This window comes from Oncorhynchus kisutch, linkage group LG16 (assembly GCF_002021735.2).
Source record: "Oncorhynchus kisutch isolate 150728-3 linkage group LG16, Okis_V2, whole genome shotgun sequence".
NCBI classification, from domain to species: Eukaryota; Metazoa; Chordata; class Actinopteri; order Salmoniformes; family Salmonidae; genus Oncorhynchus; species Oncorhynchus kisutch.
This window is the reverse complement of record NC_034189.2, coordinates 4,111,423-4,130,767: the sequence shown is the minus strand read 5'-3', so window position 1 is coordinate 4,130,767 and position 19,345 is coordinate 4,111,423. Positions and strand designations below refer to the sequence as shown.

At 47.2% G+C, this 19,345-nt stretch overlaps 1 protein-coding gene across 2 annotated transcripts in view; it reads left to right on the top strand.

The window, feature by feature from the left end:
- LOC109884425 (cell surface glycoprotein 1) overlaps positions 1-19,156 on the top strand; it is a 42,576-nt gene extending 23,420 nt beyond the window's left edge. For both annotated transcript variants that reach the window (XM_031791618.1, XM_031791617.1), the window contains 11 exons: positions 468-603; positions 1,023-1,203; positions 1,405-2,826; positions 7,951-8,476; positions 8,974-9,250; positions 10,750-10,974; positions 11,060-11,115; positions 11,539-11,765; positions 13,477-13,659; positions 13,860-13,951; positions 14,990-19,156. In XM_031791618.1, coding sequence (XP_031647478.1) covers positions 468-603; positions 1,023-1,203; positions 1,405-2,826; positions 7,951-8,476; positions 8,974-9,250; positions 10,750-10,974; positions 11,060-11,115; positions 11,539-11,765; positions 13,477-13,659; positions 13,860-13,951; positions 14,990-15,112 — 3,448 coding nt within the window. In that variant the 3' untranslated portion in view covers positions 15,113-19,156. The remainder of the gene's footprint in view (positions 1-467; positions 604-1,022; positions 1,204-1,404; positions 2,827-7,950; positions 8,477-8,973; positions 9,251-10,749; positions 10,975-11,059; positions 11,116-11,538; positions 11,766-13,476; positions 13,660-13,859; positions 13,952-14,989) is intronic.
- The last annotated feature ends 189 nt before the right edge of the window (positions 19,157-19,345 follow it).

The following is a 19,345-nucleotide window of genomic DNA, read 5'->3' as shown; positions in this document are numbered from 1 at the left end:
TTGTCCCAGCTCTGTTGTCCTAGTTCTATGATGATATCCTCTATGTTGTCCTAGCTCTATGTTGTCCTAGTACTATGATGATATCCTCTCTATGTTGTCCTAGTTCTATGATGATATCCTCTGTTGTCCTAGCTCTATGATGATATCCTCTCTATGTTGTCCTAGTTCTATGATGATATCCTCTCTATGTTGTCCTAGCTCTATGATGATATCCTCTCTATGTTGTCCCAGCTCTATGATGATATCCTCTCTATGTTGTCCTAGTTCTATGATGATATCCTCTCTGTTGTCCTAGCTCTATGATGATATCCTCTCTGTTGTCCCAGCTCTATGTTGTCCTAGTTCTATGATGATATCCTCTCTATGTTGTCCTAGCTCTATGTTGTCCTAGTTCTATGATGATATCATCTCTATGTTGTCCTTGCTCTATGCTCATGTCCTCTCTATGTGTTGTATCTCTACGCCAGGCGTCCAGAGATCACCATCCTTTCAGCAGAGCCACTGGTGTCTAATACTTGGTTCCCCGGGGCTTCTGGGGGATTCCCTCCTCCTCCTCCTCCTGCCGCTCAGATCTGGGGCAGTACTATACCTCCTACTATACAGGTAACTAACCCTCCTCTTCCTCCTCTTCCTCCCACCACTATGATCTGGGGCAGTACTATACAGGTAACTAACCATGAATGTTGGTTTTCTGTCAATTTGTGGTCGAGGGGGAATTTCTTATATTATTACGTGAGTACCGACAGGGACTATTATAATCACATCACATTGTGATGTCATGATGTGTGGGGGGGGGTATATCACAGTGTTTTATCATAATCACGATAGACAAAAGGTTGACATCGCCCCAACCCTAGTAAAAACCTGTCATGGTTTTCAACCCCTCTTTAAATATGTTCCCTATGTTTATCCCTGACACACTTTGGGGTCGATCGGATGTGAGTCATGAATAGTTTTGTTTTGCTCCCGGGCTCTTCCTCCCGGGCTCTTCCTCCCTGGCTCTTCCTCCCTGGCTCTTCCAGCCTCCCCCCTCCTATGATGAGGTGATTAGAGAGAAGATACAGGAACAGGATCAAGTGTTGCCTTCCTCCTCCTCACCCCTACACTCCGTCTCCACGACTACCATCGCCACGCAGACTGACACCGGACCAGAATCCTCAGGTCCAACCCACAGTCACGCCCCAGTCCAGAGAGGCTCAGTGGGTAAGAGAGGGGGAGGAGTGGGCGGAGAGGTTGACAGCACATAGTCTATTAATCAGTTCTTAGAATTCTGTTTTGGTCTGTGGAGTTCTAGATTAGTTCAATGTTGAGAGGCTGTTTTTGGAGTCCAAAATCTGAGATCAAATTGATCCTACTTGTACTGGTGCTTGTTGCTTCAATGTGTGAATTGGTGTTTGTTTGTAGCCACCAGAGCTCCAAAACCTCCCAGACCTTCTTTCCCCTTTATATCCAAACCTGATGACACAACGTCGCACGTTGATGACACGCCGGGAGCTGCTACTGTCGACCCTCCCCTCTTCCTAGAAAACAGTCCGGCACTACACACGCACACTCCGGCCAGCAGACACACCGAGGACACCAGACCAGCAGCGTTTCACAGTGACCTCTTGACTTCTGATCCTTTCTCACCTCTGACCTTTGCCTCTGGCAGCCAAACCGACCAATGGGTGCAGTCCTCCTCGGTCCCACCCCCTCATTCTACTGTTGCCTTGACAACTCCCTCCTCCCCTCCTCTGCTTCATAACCGGCCCAGGCCACACCCTCGCACGAAGAATAGCCTTCGACCAATCAGGCGAGAGGTCAAGGTTCAGACCCTGGTGAGGTTGGGACAGACAGAAAGTGAGGTCACAGAGAACCAGGAAGTGAGGAATCAGGAGGGGAAGTACCTTCAGGAGCTCCTGGACGCCTTCAGCTCAGACGATTGGGGCTTCCCTGATCACCATAGCAACGACAAGAGAGAGAGCGACTCAGAAGAAGAAGAAGAAGAAGAGGAGGAAGATATGAGTACTCTGAGAGCCAGGATACAAGCCTTCGAGCAGCAGCAACAGGCAGAGGACCACGGTAACCATGGAGACAACGGCGCGTCGCTAGGGCGGGGGAGACCTGAACCCCGTCACCGAGTCCAGCCCCCGTCCAAACCGGCCCCTCCCATCGCCCCTAAACCCTCCCTCGCAACCAAGACCTCCTGCAAAGGAGTCTGGCAAGGAGGAGGCTCGGTGGCAATCGACGTGAACTTGACTGTTGATACAACCACCACACAGCCCAAACCCAGTGACCCCTCTCCCAAACCCAGTGACCCCTCTCCCAAACCCAGTGACCCCTCTCCCAAACCCAGTGACCCCTCTCCCAAACCTATTAAGACCACCTCAAGTACCCCTGTCCCTGCCCTTAACCCTATTGTCCCAATACCTGCACCCCGACCCCTGCTCCCTAGAAAGCCCCCCTCTGAACCCCAAAGACCAGACCGCCAGGCGAGGCAGACAGAGGGGATCCCCCCAATTCCCTGTCCTCCTCCCAGACCTCCAGTAGCACCCAGGACTAAACCCTCCGTAGACCTCCACAGCACCAACACTAAACCCTCCGTAGACCTCCACAGCACCAACACTAAACCCTCCGTAGACCTCCACAGCACCAACACTAAACCCTCCGTAGACCTCCACAGCACCAACACTAAACCCTCCGTAGACCTCCACAGCACCAACACTAAACCCTCCGTAGACCTCCACAGCACCAACACTAAACTCTCCGTAGACCTCCACAGCACCAACACTAAACCAAGTGTTGCTCAGAAGCCCACTGCCATGACGTCATCTGGTCGAGCGAGTGGTAAGTGTGTGTAAAGCAGCACTAAGCTACCTATGATGTGTTTTGATAAGTGTGATAGCCTGCTAGCTGAGAGGTGCGATAGCCTGCTAGCTGAGAGGTGCGATAGCCTGCTAGCTGAGAGGTGCGATAGCCTGCTAGCTGAGAGGTGCGATAGCCTGCTAGCTGAGCGGTGCGATAGCCTGCTAGCTGAGCGGTGCGATAGCCTGCTAGCTGAGCGGTGCGATAGCCTGCTAGCTGAGCGGTGCGATGGCCTGCTAGCTGAGCGGTGCGATGGCCTGCTAGCTGAGCGGTGCGATGGCCTGCTAGCTGAGCGGTGCGATGGCCTGCTAGCTGAGCGGTGCGATGGCCTGCTAGCTGAGCGGTGCGATGGCCTGCTAGCTGAGCGGTGCGATGGCCTGCTAGCTGAGCGGTGCGATGGCCTGCTAGCTGAGCGGTGCGATGGCCTGCTAGCTGAGCGGTGCGATGGCCTGCTAGCTGAGCGGTGCGATGGCCTGCTAGCTGAGTTGTTTTCATCAAACATGGTGAAGGGGGGGTTTATAGGATGTGTGGTAGAGAACGTGCGAGAGTCATAATTTGTTACACAACACAACATGTGAAACCAACAAAAATGCCATGATTGTGTGTGAACAGCCCCTGGTGTGGGTGTGTGTCATTCAGCTTCAGTTTTGAAAACCTCAGTTATGCCACAGGAGGTTGGTGGCACCCAATAATTGGGGAGGATAGGCTAGAGGTAATGACTGGAGTGGAATGAGAGGAAATGGTATCATATACAGAGCAGAAATATTCACACCTTCTTCCACATGTTGTTCTTGTCACTGGCCTACACACACACACACACACAAACACCACACACACACACACACACACACACACACACACACACACACACACACACAGTGTCAATAAGTATTCAACCCTTTTGTTATCACGCTTATTTTTTTATATATATTTTATTTATTTAACCTTTTATTTAACGAGGCAAGTCAGTTAAGAACAAATTATTATTTACAATGACGGCCTACCGTCCGGATGTTAAATAAGTTCAGGAGTAAACCTGTGCTTAACTAATTATGTGATTTGTTGCATGGACTCACTCTGTGTGTAATAATAGTGTTTAACATGATTTTTGAATGACATCCTCATCTCTGTACCCCACACATACAACTATCTGTAAGGTCCCTCATCTCTGTACCCCACACATACAACTATCTGTAAGGTCCCTCATCTCTGTACCCCACACATACAACTATCTGTAAGGTCCCTCATCTCTGTACCCCACACATACAATTATCTGTAAGGTCCCTCATCTCTGTACCCCACACATACAACTATCTGTAAGGTCCCTCATCTCTGTACCCCACACATACAACTATCTGTAAGGTCCCTCATCTCTGTACCCCACACATACAACTATCTGTAAGGTCCCTCATCTCTGTACCCCACACATACAACTATCTGTAAGGTCCCTCATCTCTGTACCCCACACATACAACTATCTGTAAGGTCCCTCATCTCTGTACCCCACACATACAACTATCTGTAAGGTCCCTCATCTCTGTACCCCACACATACAACTATCTGTAAGGTCCCTCATCTCTGTACCCCACACATACAACTATCTGTAAGGTCCCTCATCTCTGTACCCCACACATACAACTATCTGTAAGGTCCCTCAGTCGAGCAGGGAAAATAAGTTAATACTTTGTAGCGCCACCTTTTGCTGCGATTACAGCTGTTATTCGCTTGGGGTATGTCTCTATCAGTTTTGCACATCGAGAGACAGATTTTTTTTTTTAAATGTCGTTCCACTTCATGATTGTGTCCCACTTGTTGATTCTTCACAAAAAAAATACAGTTTTATATCTTTATGTTTGAAGCCTGAAATGTGGCAAAAGGTCGCAAAGTTCAAGGGGGCCGAATACTTTCGCAAGGCACTGTAGGTGTCCTTCCTAACTCAGTTGCCGGAGAGGAAGGAAACCACTCAGGCCAAAGGTGACTTTAAATCAGTTATAGAGTTTAATGGCTGCGATAGTTACAGAGTGATAGGAGAAAACTGAGGATGGATGAACAACATTGTAGTTACTCCACAATACTAACCAAAATGACAGACGGAAAAGAAGGAAGCCTGTACAGAATAAAAAATATTGCAAAACATGCATCCTGTTTTGCAACGAGGCACTAAAGTAAAACTGACAAAAATAGGGCAAAGAAAGGAACATGATGTTTTGAATACAAAGCGTCATGTTTGGGGCAAATCCATCATATCACTGAGTTTAATAGACGATGTGCTGTCATCACTGAGTAACACTCTTCATATCTTCTAGCATGGTGGTGGCTGCGTCAGGTTATGGGTCTGCTTGTCATCGGCAAGGGAGTTTTTTGGGGGGATAAAAAGAAACGGAGATATACATGGAGGAGACTTAATCAAGCTAGTCGTCTTGACTACTTTCTTGTCTCTTTCTCTCTTGCATTAAAGGTTAAAAAAGTTTTAATAGGAGACAGAATGCGATCGGATCATCACCTAGTTGGCATTCACATAACTCTTATAGATTTTCCACGTGGACGGGGATATTGGAAATTTAATCAAAGTTTACTGGAGAACAACTTATTTTTAACTAAGACATGAGAATTTATAACTGAATGTTTCCAGTATAATATAGGTTCAGCAAATCCCCTTATTGTTTGGGATACCTTTAAATGTACCTTCAGGGGTCATTCAATATTCATCAATAATAAAACAGCAGTTTCTGGCTAAAGAAACAAGACTGACAAGGGAAATCCATGAACCTATAGTTCAGGTAGACGGCAATAAAAACGATAGAGATGCAAAATAAGTTGGAGGAAAAACAAAAAGAACTTGAGGAACTTATTCAAGAACGATCTAATGTAAACTATTACAAAAATAAAGCCAACTGGATGGAATATGGAGGAAAATGCACAAAATTCTTCCTGAATCTCCAATACAGGAACACTCACAAAAATAATTTGCAGAAACTCGTTACTGAAGACAGAGTCATCTATGATTCTCCGAATTATATTTTAAGAGAGGAAGCTAATTATTTTCCGTCTCATCCTCTCCCACTGAATGAAGATTACGGTAAGGAATTCTGTCCAAATAATATAAAACTAACAAATGTAATAGAAGCTCGAATCATTTTTAAAAGACGTATGATAGTCCAGTAGGTGATGAAACAGGGAGCCGTTCGGTAGTCATTACTACGCTAGGCGAGAGGGAGACACGGCGTTCAGAAAGCTAGCGGGCTGGGGCTAGCAGATGGGTCTTCACTGACATCCACGACGCAGAGGCCAGTTGAGAGCCAAATTATGTCAGCAGACCAGTCGTGATGGATCAATTGGATCAATTGGCCTGGACCCGTCTGTGTCGACAACGGGTCCAGGCCAATTGGCAAGAGAGATATTGTAGTTGGTTTACATTGTTGGCTAGCCGGGAGATGAGGCTAGCACGAGGCTAACTGGTCTTATTTCTGTATATATATGGGCAAATATTGTACAATCCAGGTGTGCAAAGTTCTTAAAGACTTAACCAGAAAGACTCACAGCTGTAATCACTGCCAAAAGTGATTATAACATGTATTGACTCAGAGGTGTCAATACTTATTTAAATTAGATATTTATGTATTTCATTTTCAATAAATTTGCAAAAATGTATCTTAAATATGTTTTCACTTTGTCATTATGGGATATTGTGTGTAGATGGGTGAAAAAAAAAATATTTGATCCATTTTGTCTCTACCTTCTTGCCCTTTGTGTTGTTGTCTGCACCCAATAATGTTTGTACCGTGTTTTGTGTTGCTACCGTGTTGTGTTGCTACCGTGTTGTGTTGCTACCGTGTTGTTGTCATGTTGTGCTGCTACCATGTTGTGTTGCTACCATGTTGTGTTGCTACCGTGTTGTTGTCATGTTGTGCTGCTACCATGTTGTGTTGCTACTGTGTTGTGTTGCTACCGTGTTGTGTTGCTACCGTGTTGTGTTGCTACCGTGTTGTTGTCATGTTGTGCTGCTACCATGTTGTGTTGCTACCGTGTTGTCATGTTGTGCTGCTACCATGTTGTGTTGCTACCGTGTTGTTTTGCTACCGTGTTGTGTTGCTACCATGTTGTGTTGCTACCGTGTTGTTGTCATGTTGTGCTGCTACCATGTTGTGTTGCTACCATGTTGTGTTGCTACCGTGTTGTTGTCATGTTGTGCTGCTACCATGTTGTGTTGCTACCATGTTGTGTTGCTACCGTGTTGTTGTCATGTTGTGCTGCTACCATGTTGTGCTGCTACCATGTTGTGTTGCTACCGTGTTGTGTTGCTACCGTGTTGTGTTGCTACCGTGTTGTTGTCATGTTGTGTTGCTACCGTGTTGTTGTCATGTTGTGCTGCTACCGTGTTGTTATGTTGTGTTGCTACCGTGTTGTTGTCATGGTGTGCTGCTACCATGATGTGTTGCTACCGTGTTGTTGTCATGTTGTGCTGCTACCATGTTGTGTTGCTACCATGTTGTGTTGTTGTCATGTTGTGTTGCTACCGTGTTGTTGTCATGTTGTGCTGCTACCATGTTGTGTTGCTACCATGTTGTGTTGCTACCGTGTTGTTGTCATGTTGTGTTGCTACCATGTTGTGTTGCTACCGTGTTGTTGTCATGTTGTGCTGCTACCATGTTGTGTTGCTACCGTGTTGTTGTCATGTGTTGCTGCCTTGCTATGTTGTTGTGTTGTCTCTCTTGTCCTGATGTGTGTTTTGTCCAATATTTATATGTTATTTATTTAAATTTATCCCAGCCCCCATCCCCGCAGGTGGTCTTTAACCTTTTGGTAGGCCGTCATTGTAAATAAGAAATTTGTTCTTAAACTGACTTGCCTGGTTAAATAAAGGGTTAAATAAAATAATTAAAATAATTTTGAATTCAGGCTGTAACAAAACAACAAGGGTTGTGAATATTTTCGGGACAACACTGGATATAATCTGTGTGTTTGATACCATTCCATTTGCTTTGTTCTTTTATGAGCCGTCCTCCCCTCAACAGCCTCCTGTGTTTATGCACATAACTTTACCTCTCTCCTTCTCTTCCCCTCTTCCTCTTCCTCTCCCCTCTCCCTTTCCTGTGTCTGGGACAGCCCTACCAGAGAACAGGAGACCTTCTCTGCCGTCCAAACCCTCCATTCAGACCTTAATCCCAGCTCCAGTCCAGGCTACTCCCCCAACCTTAGCCCCATCTCCAAACCCAGCCCCAGTGGGTTCTACCCCACCAGTCTTACCCCCAGTGGGATCTACCCCCCCAGTCTTACACCCAGCCCCAGTGGGTTCTACCCCTCCAGTCTTACACCCAGCCCCAGTGGGTTCTACCCCTCCAGTCTTACACCCAGCCCCAGTGGGTTCTACCCCTCCAGTCTTACACCCAGCCCCAGTGGGTTCTACCCCCCCAGTCTTAAACCCAGCCCCAGTGGGTTCTACCCCTCCAGTCTTACACCCAGCCCCAGTGGGTTCTACCCCCCCAGTCTTACCCCCAGCCCCAGTGGGATCTACCCCCCCAGTCTTACCCCCAGCCCCAGTGCGGTCTACTCCCCCAGCCTTACCCCCAGCCCCAGTCCAAAGGAAAACTCCACCAGTCTCCACAGAGTCTGAACCTCCTCTTCCTCCTCGGTAAGTGTGTGTATCTATGTCCTGGACTCCTGATAGACTGTATAGTCCTCCTTGGTTAGTGACTCCTGATAGACTGGTTAGTGACTCCTTGGTTAGTGACTCCTGATAGACTGGTTAGTGACTCCTGATAGACTGGTTAGTCCTCCTGATAGACTGGTTAGTGACTCCTGATAGACTGGTTAGTGACTCCTGATAGACTGGTTAGTGACTCCTGATAGACTGGTTAGTGACTCCTGATAGACTGGTTAGTGACTCCTGATAGACTGGTTAGTGACTCCTGATAGACTGGTTAGTGACTCCTGATAGACTGGTTAGTGACTCCTGGTAGACTGGTTAGTGACTCGTGATAGACTGGTTAGTGACTCCTTGTTGTCATGTTGCTGCTCTTAAAGTAGTAGAAATGTACAATACTAATATAATAGTATAACTCTGAATGTCTCTCTTTGTATATTCCAGAACACACACACTCTTAACCTGTCTCTGTCTGTGTGTCTCAGACCCCAGGGAGGGGTTAAGATGCTCCCCCTCCGCCCCCCTCCCATAAAGACTGTTCCTGGTCGACCCCCACCTCCTCAGGCTATCTCTGCCCCCTCTACTATATCATCCAATCAGCCATCCCCTCCCCAGGATGTCTCTGCCCCCTCTATCACATCAGCCGATCAACAGGCTGTCCCCGCCCACTCCAATCAGCCGCAGGGTCAGAGGGCACCAAAGAGAGGCCCCCCTCTACCCCCCCGACCCAAGCCTGGACATCCCCTGTACAAGAACTACATGGTAAACAAACATCTACTGGCTGTACCCCGCACTATACTGTATATACAAAGGTATGTGGACACCCTTTCAAATGAGTGGATTCGGCTATTTCAGCCACATCCGTTGCTGACAGATGTATAAAATCTCACAGCAATGCAATCTCCGTAGACAAACGTTGGCTGTAGAATGGCTCGTACTGAAGAGCTCACTTTTAACATAGAGCTGACCCGGTCAACTGTAAATGCTGTTATTGTGAAGTGGAAATGTCTAGGAGCAACAACGGCTCAGCCAAGAAGTGGTAGGCCACACAAGCTCACAGAACGGGACCGCAGAGTGCTGAAGCGTATAAATATCGTCTGTCCTCGGTTGTAACCCTCACTACTGAGTTCCAAACTGCCTCTGGAAGCAACGTCAGCACAAGAACTGTTCGTCGGGAGCTTCCTGCAATGGGTTTCCGTGGCCGAGCAGCTGCACACGAGCCTAAGATCACCATGAGCAATGCCAAGCGTTGGCTGGAGTGGTGTAAAGCTCGCCGCCATTGGACTCTGGAGGTGGAAACGTGTTCTCTGTAGTGATGGACGGACGTATCTGGGTTTGGCGGATGCCAGTAGAACGCTACCTGCCCAAATGCATAGTGCCAACTGTAAAGTTTGGTGGAGAAGGAATAATGGGCTGGTACTGTGGTTCGGGCCCCTTAGTTCCAGTGAAGGAAAATCTTAATGCTACAGCATTCAATGACATTCTAGATGATTCTGTGCTTCCAGGTTTGTGGCAACAGTTTGGGGAAGGCCCTTTCCTGTTTCAGCATGACAATGGACCTCACTTTGTGCATGGGGGCATTGTCATGCTGAAACAGGAAAGGGCCTGTTTCAGTGGTGTGCACAAAGTGAGGTCCATACAGATATGGTTTGTCGAGATCAGTGTGGAAGAACTTGACTGGTCTGCACAGAGCCCTGACCTCAACCCCATAGAACACCTTTGGGATGAATTGGGACGCCGACTGCAAACCAGGCCAAATCGCCCAACATCAGTGCCTGACCTCACTAATGCTTTTGTGGCTGAATGGAAGCAAGTCTTAGCAGCAACGTTCCAACATCTAGTGGAAAGCCTTCCCAGAAGAGTGGAGGCTGTTATAGCAGCAATGTTCCAACATCTAGTGGAAAGCCTTCCCAGAAGAGAGGAGGCTGTTATAGCAGCAATGTTCCAACATCTAGTGGAAAGCCTTCCCAGAAGAGTGGAGGCTGTTATAGCAGCAAAGGGGGGACCAACTCCATATTAATGCCCATGATTTTGGAATTACATGTTCGATGAGCAGGTGTCCACATACTTTGTGTGTGTGTGTTAGCATGCTAACATGCTAACACTGATTATACCTACCAGACCCTTCAGACATGCTAACACTGATTATACCTACCAGACCCTTCAGACATGCTAACATGCTAACACTGATTATACCTACCAGACCCTTGCTCATTTACCTTTATTCCATTTAATTAACTCCTTATATGGGTGTGTCTCAGAAACAGGACGTCCTGGTTCTGTTGGAGAAGATAGACTCCGCCCACGATGATTGTCTCCTGGGGGAGGAGTCAGGTCGTGTTCAAGAGTCACACATGACTGTCATCAACCCTCTGTCTGACCAATCACGGCCTCCCAACAACCAACAAAACCAATCGGATCCCGCCTCGGATGACAAGAGCCAATTGAAGCCTCCCTCTGAATACAAGAGCCAATCAGAAGCTCCGGTAAAATACGCCACATATATCCTTGCAAAATATTTGTTTTATTTCATCTTTCTAGTTTGCATTGTCTCTCCATTTCCTCCTTTAGTCCATCCTCCCATCTCAGACCAGTGTAGAGAAGACCCAGGTTACAGCACCTGGCAGGTGAGACACACACACACAGACACACACACAGACACACAATACACACACAGACACACACACACACACACAATACACAGACAGACAGACACACACAGACACACAATACACACAGACAGACAGACAGACACACAGACACAGACAGACACACACACACATACACAGTCACACAATACACAGACAGACACACACACACACACACAGACAGACACACATAGACACACAGACACACACACAGACACACAATACACACACAGACAGACACACACACACACACACAGACAGACACACATAGACACAGACAGACAGACACACAGACAGACACACACACACATACACAGACAGACAGACAGACACACACACACACAGATACACAGACAGAGAGACAGTGGTGAATTGTTTTTCTGTGTGTGTGTGTGTGTGTAGCGGTCCGAGGTGTGTGGCGCGGTTCGACTACGAGGGTGAGGAGGAAGACGAGCTGACCTTCTCCGAGGGTAACGTCATCGCTCTGACGGAGGTGATTGATCAGGAGTGGGGGCGGGGTCAGATCCACGGGCGAATAGGAATCTTTCCCCTGGCCTTCACCGAGATCCTGGAGGAACCACCCCCGTCGCCAGGGTTACAGACCATTGTCGAGACAACTGAATCCGCAGGTGAGCGAAACCCACAGTCCTTCAATTACTTAACCATAAGACCTTGATTAGACATTTCCTTTCTATTTTAGTTGTGTCCTTCTTGACCAAAGCCAAACATATAGACCTAGATAGATTTAGCCAACTGGATTCTAGTGGAGAGCTGTATGTGGTGATCCTATAGCCTTGTCTTTCTGTCCTGTGAGGCTGGTTATCCTGTAGCCTCGTCTTTCTGTCCTGTGAGGCTGGTTATCCTGTAGCCTCGTCTTTCTGTCCTGTGAGGCTGGTTATCCTATAGCCTTGTCTTTCTGTCCTGTGAGGCTGGTTATCCTGTAGCCTCGTCTTTCTGTCCTGTGAGGCTGGTTATCCTATAGCCTTGTCTTTCTGTCCTGTGAGGCCGGTTATCCTATAGCCTCGTCTTTCTGTCCTGTGAGGCTGGTTATCCTGTAGCCTCGTCTTTCTGTCCTGTGAGGCTGGTTATCCTATAGCCTTGTCTTTCTGTCCTGTGAGGCTGGTTATCCTGTAGCCTCGTCTTTCTGTCCTGTGAGGCTGGTTATCCTATAGCCTCGTCTTTCTGTCCTGTGAGGCTGGTTATCCTATAGCCTCGTCTTTCTGTCCTGTGAGGCTGGTTATCCTATAGCCTCGTCTTTCTGTCCTGTGAGGCTGGTTATCCTGTAGCCTTGTCTTTCTGTCCTGTGAGGTTGGTTATCCTATAGCCTCGTCTTTCTGTCCTGTGAGGCTGGTTATCCTGTAGCCTCGTCTTTCTGTCCTGTGAGGCTGGTTATCCTATAGCCTCGTCTTTCTGTCCTGTGAGGCTGGTTATCCTATAGCCTCATCTTTCTGTCCTGTGAGGCTGGTTATCCTGTAGCCTCGTCTTTCTGTCCTGTGAGGCTGGTTATCCTATAGCCTCATCTTTCTGTCCTGTGAGGCTGGTTATCCTGTAGCCTCGTCTTTCTGTCCTGTGAGGCTGGTTATCCTATAGCCTCGTCTTTCTGTCCTGTGAGGCTGGTTATCCTGTAGCCTCGTCTTTCTGTCCTGTGAGGCTGGTTATCCTATAGCCTCGTCTTTCTGTCCTGTGAGGCTGGTTATCCTGTAGCCTCGTCTTTCTGTCCTGTGAGGCTGGTTATCCTATAGCCTCGTCTTTCTGTCCTGTGAGGCTGGTTATCCTATAACCTCGTCTTTCTGTCCTGTGAGTCTTTGAGAGTAGATAGTTGACCACATAGACAGGTTCATTAGGAGCAGAGTTAATTGTTAAATGTGAAACGGATCCTCTCTCCCTGGAAACGGATCTTCTCTCCCTGGAGACGGATCCTCTCTCCCTGGAAACGGATCCTCTCTCCCTGGCAACGGATCCTCTCTCCCTGGCAACGGATCCTCTCTCCCTGGCAACGGATCCTCTCTCCCTGGCAACGGATCCTCTCTCCCTGGCAACGGATCCTCTCTCCCTGGCAACGGATCCTCTCTCCCTGGCAACGGATCCTCTCTCCCTGGCAACGGATGCTCTCTCCCTGGCAACGGATGCTCTCTCCCTGGCAACGGATGCGCTCTCCCTGGCAACTGATCCTCTCTCCCTGGCAACGGATGCTCTCTCCCTGGAAACGGATCCTCTCTCCCTGGCAGAGGGTCTGAGTGGAATTTTTGTCCACAACAGAACACCCTTTAGTCAGCTGAAGATTTGTGTGTTAATATTTATAAATGTGTGTGTGCGTGTGCTCTGTATGTTCTCTCTCAGACGTTCCAGACCAGTGGGTTGTGGCTCTCCACGACTTCCCAGGTCAGACTGCAGAGGATCTGTGGTTCCAGCAGGGGGCGCTGATCAGAGTAACGCAGCGTGTCGACGCAGACTGGACCAGAGGAACACTGGACGGACGGGAGGGACTGTTCCCCACTACCTTCACACACACCTGTAACACAGGTAACACACAGAGTAGGGTGGAGTTGCCCTAGACGCTGATCTGGGGTCAGTTTTGCTCCCCCCCCCCCCATACTAATGGTTAAGGTTTGGGGGCGGGGAAGCTGATCCTAGATCAGTCCCTATGGGATGCTTCATCTCGGGGTAACATGCACAGGACGCACACATTTTGGCCTAACCATATGCTCTGCTCCTCTCTGCAGCTCAGCCAATGACGGGCCAGCCTGTGGCCAGGGGCGTGGCCAAGGTCCTGTTTGATTTCAGTGGAGAGAGAGAAGATGAGCTCTCACTGAAGGTAGGTGAAGGTAGATGAAGGTATGTTGGAGGTAGAGGAAGGTATGGTGGAGGTAGAGGAAGGTATGGTGAAGGTATGGTGGAGGTAGATGAAGGTATGGTGGAGGTAGATGAAGGTATGGTGGAGGTAGATGAAGGTATGGTGGAGGTAGAGGAAGGTATGGTGAAGTTATGGTGGAGGTAGATGAAGGTATGGTGGAGGTAGATGAAGGTATGGTGAAGGTAGGCTTGCTCAGCACTTTGAGTGTGTGTTATTTTGTCACAGATGAAGTAGAAAGTCTAATGATCTCTCCCTGTCTCTCTCTCCCCCCCTCTCTCTCTTTCCCTGTCTCTCCCCCCCTCCTCTTTCCCTGTCTCTCCCCCTCCTCTTTCCCTGTCTCTCCCCCCCTCCTCTTTCCCTGTCTCTCCCCCCTCTTCTTTCTGTCTCCCCCTCCTTTCCCTGTCTCTCCCCCTCCTCTTTCCCTGTCTCTCCCCCCTCCTCTTTCCCTGTCTCTCTTTCCCTGTCTCTTCCCCCTCCTCTTTCCCTGTCTCTCCCCCCTCCTCTTTCCCTGTCTATCCCCCCTCCTCTTTCCCTGTCTCTCCCCCTCTCTCTCTTTCTCTGTCTCTCTCCCCCTCTCTCTCTTTCCCTGTCTCTCCCCCCCTCCTCTTTCTGTCTCTCCCCCCTTCCTCTTTCCCTGTCTCTCCCCCCTCCTCTTTCCCTGTCTCTCCCCCCTCCTCTTTCCCTGTCTCTCTCCCCTCCTCTGTCCCTGTCTCTCCCCCTCTCTCTCTTTCCCTGTCTCTCCCCCTCTCTCTCTTTCCCTGTCTCTCCCCCCTCCTCTTTCCCTGTCTCTCCCCCCTCTTCTTTCCCTGTCTCTCCCCCCTCCTCTTTCCCTGTCTCTCCCCCTCTCTCTCTTTCCCTGTCTCTCCCCCTCTCTCTCTTTCCCTGTCTCTCCCCCCTCCTCTTTCCCTGTCTCTCCCCCTCTCTCTCTTTCCCTGTCTCTCCCCCTCTCTCTCTTTCCCTGTCTTTCCCTCTATCTCTCTCCTCTTTCCTCTCTCCCAGGCAGGGGAGGTAGTAACAGAGGTGGTGACAGTAGATGAGGAGTGGTATCTGGCGGATGCAGGAAGGAGACGAGGCCTGGTCCCCAAAAACTACCTGACACTGCTTCCTGACAGCTGCAAATAGGACTATGTGATATATATAAACTACATTGCCATAAGTATGTGGACACCCCTTCAAATGAGTGGATTCAGCTATTTCAGCCACACCCGTTGCTGACAGGTGTGTAAAATCAAGCGTGTCGCTTTGCGATCTCCATAGACAAACATTGACAGTAGAATGGCCCTTACTGAAGAGCTCGGTGACTTTCAACGTGGGCACCGTCATAGGATGCCACCTGTTTGACAAGTCAGTTGGTCAAGTTTCGTCCGGTCACCTGTAAGTGTTGATATTGTGGAGCTCACCTCTTATTGGACTCTGGAGTGATGAATCGCGCTTCACCATCTGGCAGTCCGACGGACTAATCTGGGTTTGGTGGATGCCAGGAGAACTCTACCTGCCCCAATGCATAGTGCCAACTGTAAAGTTTGGTGGAGGAGGAATAATGGTCTGGGGCTGTTTTTCATGGTTAAGGCCCCTTAGTTCCAGTGAAGGGAAATCTTAACGCTACAGCAAACAATGACATTCTAGATGATTCTGTGATTCCAGGTTTGTGGCAACAGTTTGGGGAAGGCCCTTTCTTGTTTCAGCATGACAATGCCCCCGTGCACAAAGCGAGTTCCATACAGAAATGATTTGTTGAAATCAGTGTGGAAGAACTTGACTTGCCTTCACAGAGCCCTGACTTCAACCCACCGAACACCTTTGGTATGAATTGTAAGTCCCCACAGCAATGTTCCAACATCTAGTGGAAAGCCTTCCCAGAAGAGTGGAGACTGTTATAGCAGCAATGTTCCAACATCTAGTGGAAAGCCTTCCTAGAAGAGTGGATGCTGTTATAACAGCAAATTGGGGACCAACTCTATATTAATTCATATTAATTCCCATGATTTTTGAATGAGATGTTCGACGAGTAGGTGTCCACATACTTTTGGTAATGTAGTGTATCTTTGAATATGTGCCTTCAGAAAATATTCATACCCCTTGACTTATTCCATATTTTGTTTTACAGCCTGAATTCAAAATTGATTAAATAGGTTTTTTTTCTCACAGATCTACATACGATATCCCATAATGACAAAGTGAAAACATGTTCTTAGAAATGTTTGCAAATGTATTGAAAATTAAATGCAGAAATATCTAATTTACATAAGTATTTACACCCCTGAGTCAATACTTTGTAGAAGCACCATTGACAGTGAGTCTTTCTGGGTAAATCTCTTAAGAGCTTTCCACACGTGAATTGTGTAACATTTGCCCATTTATAATTTTCAAAATTCTTTAAGCTCAGTCAAATTGGTTGTTGATCATTGCTAGACAAATTTATTTGAAAATCTATATCAAGAACAGGATTCAATCAAAACTGTAACTAGGCCATTCAGGAACATTCCATGTCATCTTGGTAAACAACTCCAGTGTATATTTAGCCTTGTGTTTTATGTTATTGACCTGCTGAAAGGTCATTTCATCTCCCAGTGTCTGTTGGAAAGCAGACTGAACCAGGTTTTCCTCTAGGATTTTGCCTGTGCTTAGCTCAATTCCATTTCTTTTTTATCCTGAAAAACTACCTAGTCCTAAAGGATTTCAAGCATACCCATAACATGATGCAGCCAGCACCATGCTTGTACATATGAGATGTGGTACTCAGTGATGTGTTGGATTTGTGCCAAACATAACGCTTTGTATTCAGGACAAAAAGTTCATTTCTTTGACACATTTTTTGCCGTTTTACTTAAGTGCCTTGGTTTGGAATATTTGTATTCTGTACAGGCGTCCTTCTTTTCCCTCTGGCCTGGTCTTTGTGGTTGAATCTGTGTTTGAAATTCACTGCTCAACTGAGGGACCTTACAATTATCTGTATGTGTGGGGTACAGAGATGAGGTCATTCAAAAATCATGTTAAACACTATTATTGAACACAGAGTGAGTCCATGCAACTTATAATGTGACTTGATAAGAAAATCTTTACTCCTGATCTTGTTTAGGTTTGCCTTAACATAGAGGTTGAATACTTATTGACTCAAGACTTTTCAGCTTTTCATATTTTATTCATTTGTAAACATTTCTAACAAAAAACATATTTACACTTTGACATTATGGGGTATTGTGTGTAGTCCAGTAACAAAATATCAATTGAATCCATTTTAAATTCCATCTGTAACAGAACAGCATGTGGAGTGAATATACACTGAGTATAAAAAGCATTGCTGAATCCAGGTAAAACCTATGATGTTTTTATCGATTCGAAATCCACTTTAATCAAGTGTAGATGAAGAGAAGGATACAGATTAAAGAAGGATTCTTGAGCCTTGGTGTATTCGTGCCATTCAGAAGGTGAACGGACAAGACAAAATATTGAAGTACCTTTGAACAGGGTATGGTAATAGGTGCCAGACGCACCGGTTTGTGTCAAGAACTGCAACGCTGCTGGATTTTTCACGCTCAACCGTTTCCTGTTTGTATTAAGAATGGTCCACCAACCAAAGGAGGTCCAACCAACTTGACACAACTGTGGGAAGCATTGGAGTCAACATGGGCCAGCATCACAGTGGAACGCTTTCCACAGAGTCCATATCCTGACGAATTGAGGCCGTTCTGAGGGCAAGAGGGGGGTGCAATTGAATGTTAGGAAGGTGTTCCTAATGTTTTGTCCACTGTGTATATAGCAGGTCTGTGTGGGTGTGTGAGGTACAGGGACTGAGAGAGAAAGTGTTTGTTAAGCGAATGAATGAGTATGTGTTGTAGTACCGATGTGGTTGATGAGCATTCTGTTTACATCTCAGTATGATAAGGAATAGATCGAAAACAGTTTGGCAAACTACCCTCCACATTGACACCAAACTACCCTTCATATTGACACCACACTGTCCTCCATATTGACACCAAACGACCCTTCATATTGACACCACACTGTCCTCCATAATGACACCAAACTACCCTCCATATTGACACCAAACTACCTTCCACATTGACACCAAACTACCCTCCACATTGACACCAAACTACCCTCCTCATTGACACCACACTACCCTCCACATTGACACCACACTACCCTCCTCATTGACACCACACTACCCTCCACATTGACACCACACTACCCTCCACATTGACACCACACTACCCTCCACATTGACACCAAACTACCCTCCACATTGACACCACACTACTCTCCATATTGACACCACACTACCCTCCATATTGACACCAAACTACCCTCCAGACACCAAACTACCATCCAGTGACAAACTACCCTCTATATTGACACCAAACAACCATCCATATTGACACCACACTGTCCTCCATATTGACACCAAACTACCCTCCACATTGACACCAAATTGTCCTCCATATTGACACCACACTGTCCTCCATATTGACACCAAACTATCCTCCATAGACACCAAACTACCATCCATATTGACACCAGACTACCATCCACATTGACACCAAACCACCCCCCATATTGACAACAAACCACCCCCCATATTGACACCAAACCACCCCCCATATTGACACCAAACCACCCTCCATATTGACACCAAACCACCCTCCATATTACATCTCAGTACTTTACTTTGGTGCCAAAATGGCACCCGTTGTAATTCTACATGTGAAACCGTTTGCTGAATCCTGTTGAATCTATCCCAGTATCAGAATGTCACCAGCAAGCCAGCCTTACAGCACAGTGCTTTTCAACCATAGAAATAGAATTACTAGAATGGTCATCCACATTTCAGTCTATGGGTATGTGACGGGTGGTGCCGTGCCTTGAGTGTACCCAATGGGGGTGCAGTTCAATTGCCATTTTCTGAAGGTCTGTTAAACCATCCCAGTAATGTTGTATTTCTTTTGTTTTTAACCTGGTACTTTACCTGATCCTGTATCTCATAAGGTGACCTAGTGGTCACTTTGGGGGTGTCATGGGGGTGTAATGGGGGTGTCATGTCAAATGTGACTTAAATGGAGGTTGGTTTTCTTTCTCTCAGTGTTTACCTGCTTTGTGTCGTTACATACTGTATAACTGGATGTTCCATACAGGCTGTTTAATCCAAATAAACATGTTTTAATACTAGCGGTTCTATGACTCGTTGTGGAAGCTTCCCTGGTGGTTGGCAAAGGCAGGAAGTTGTCTACAAGTAACCAATCAACGACCGGTAGTCAAGATGGCGTCTACAAGTAACCAATCAACGACCGGTAGTCAAGATGGCGTCTACAATCAACGACCGGTAGTCAAGATGGCGTCTACAATCAACGACCGGTA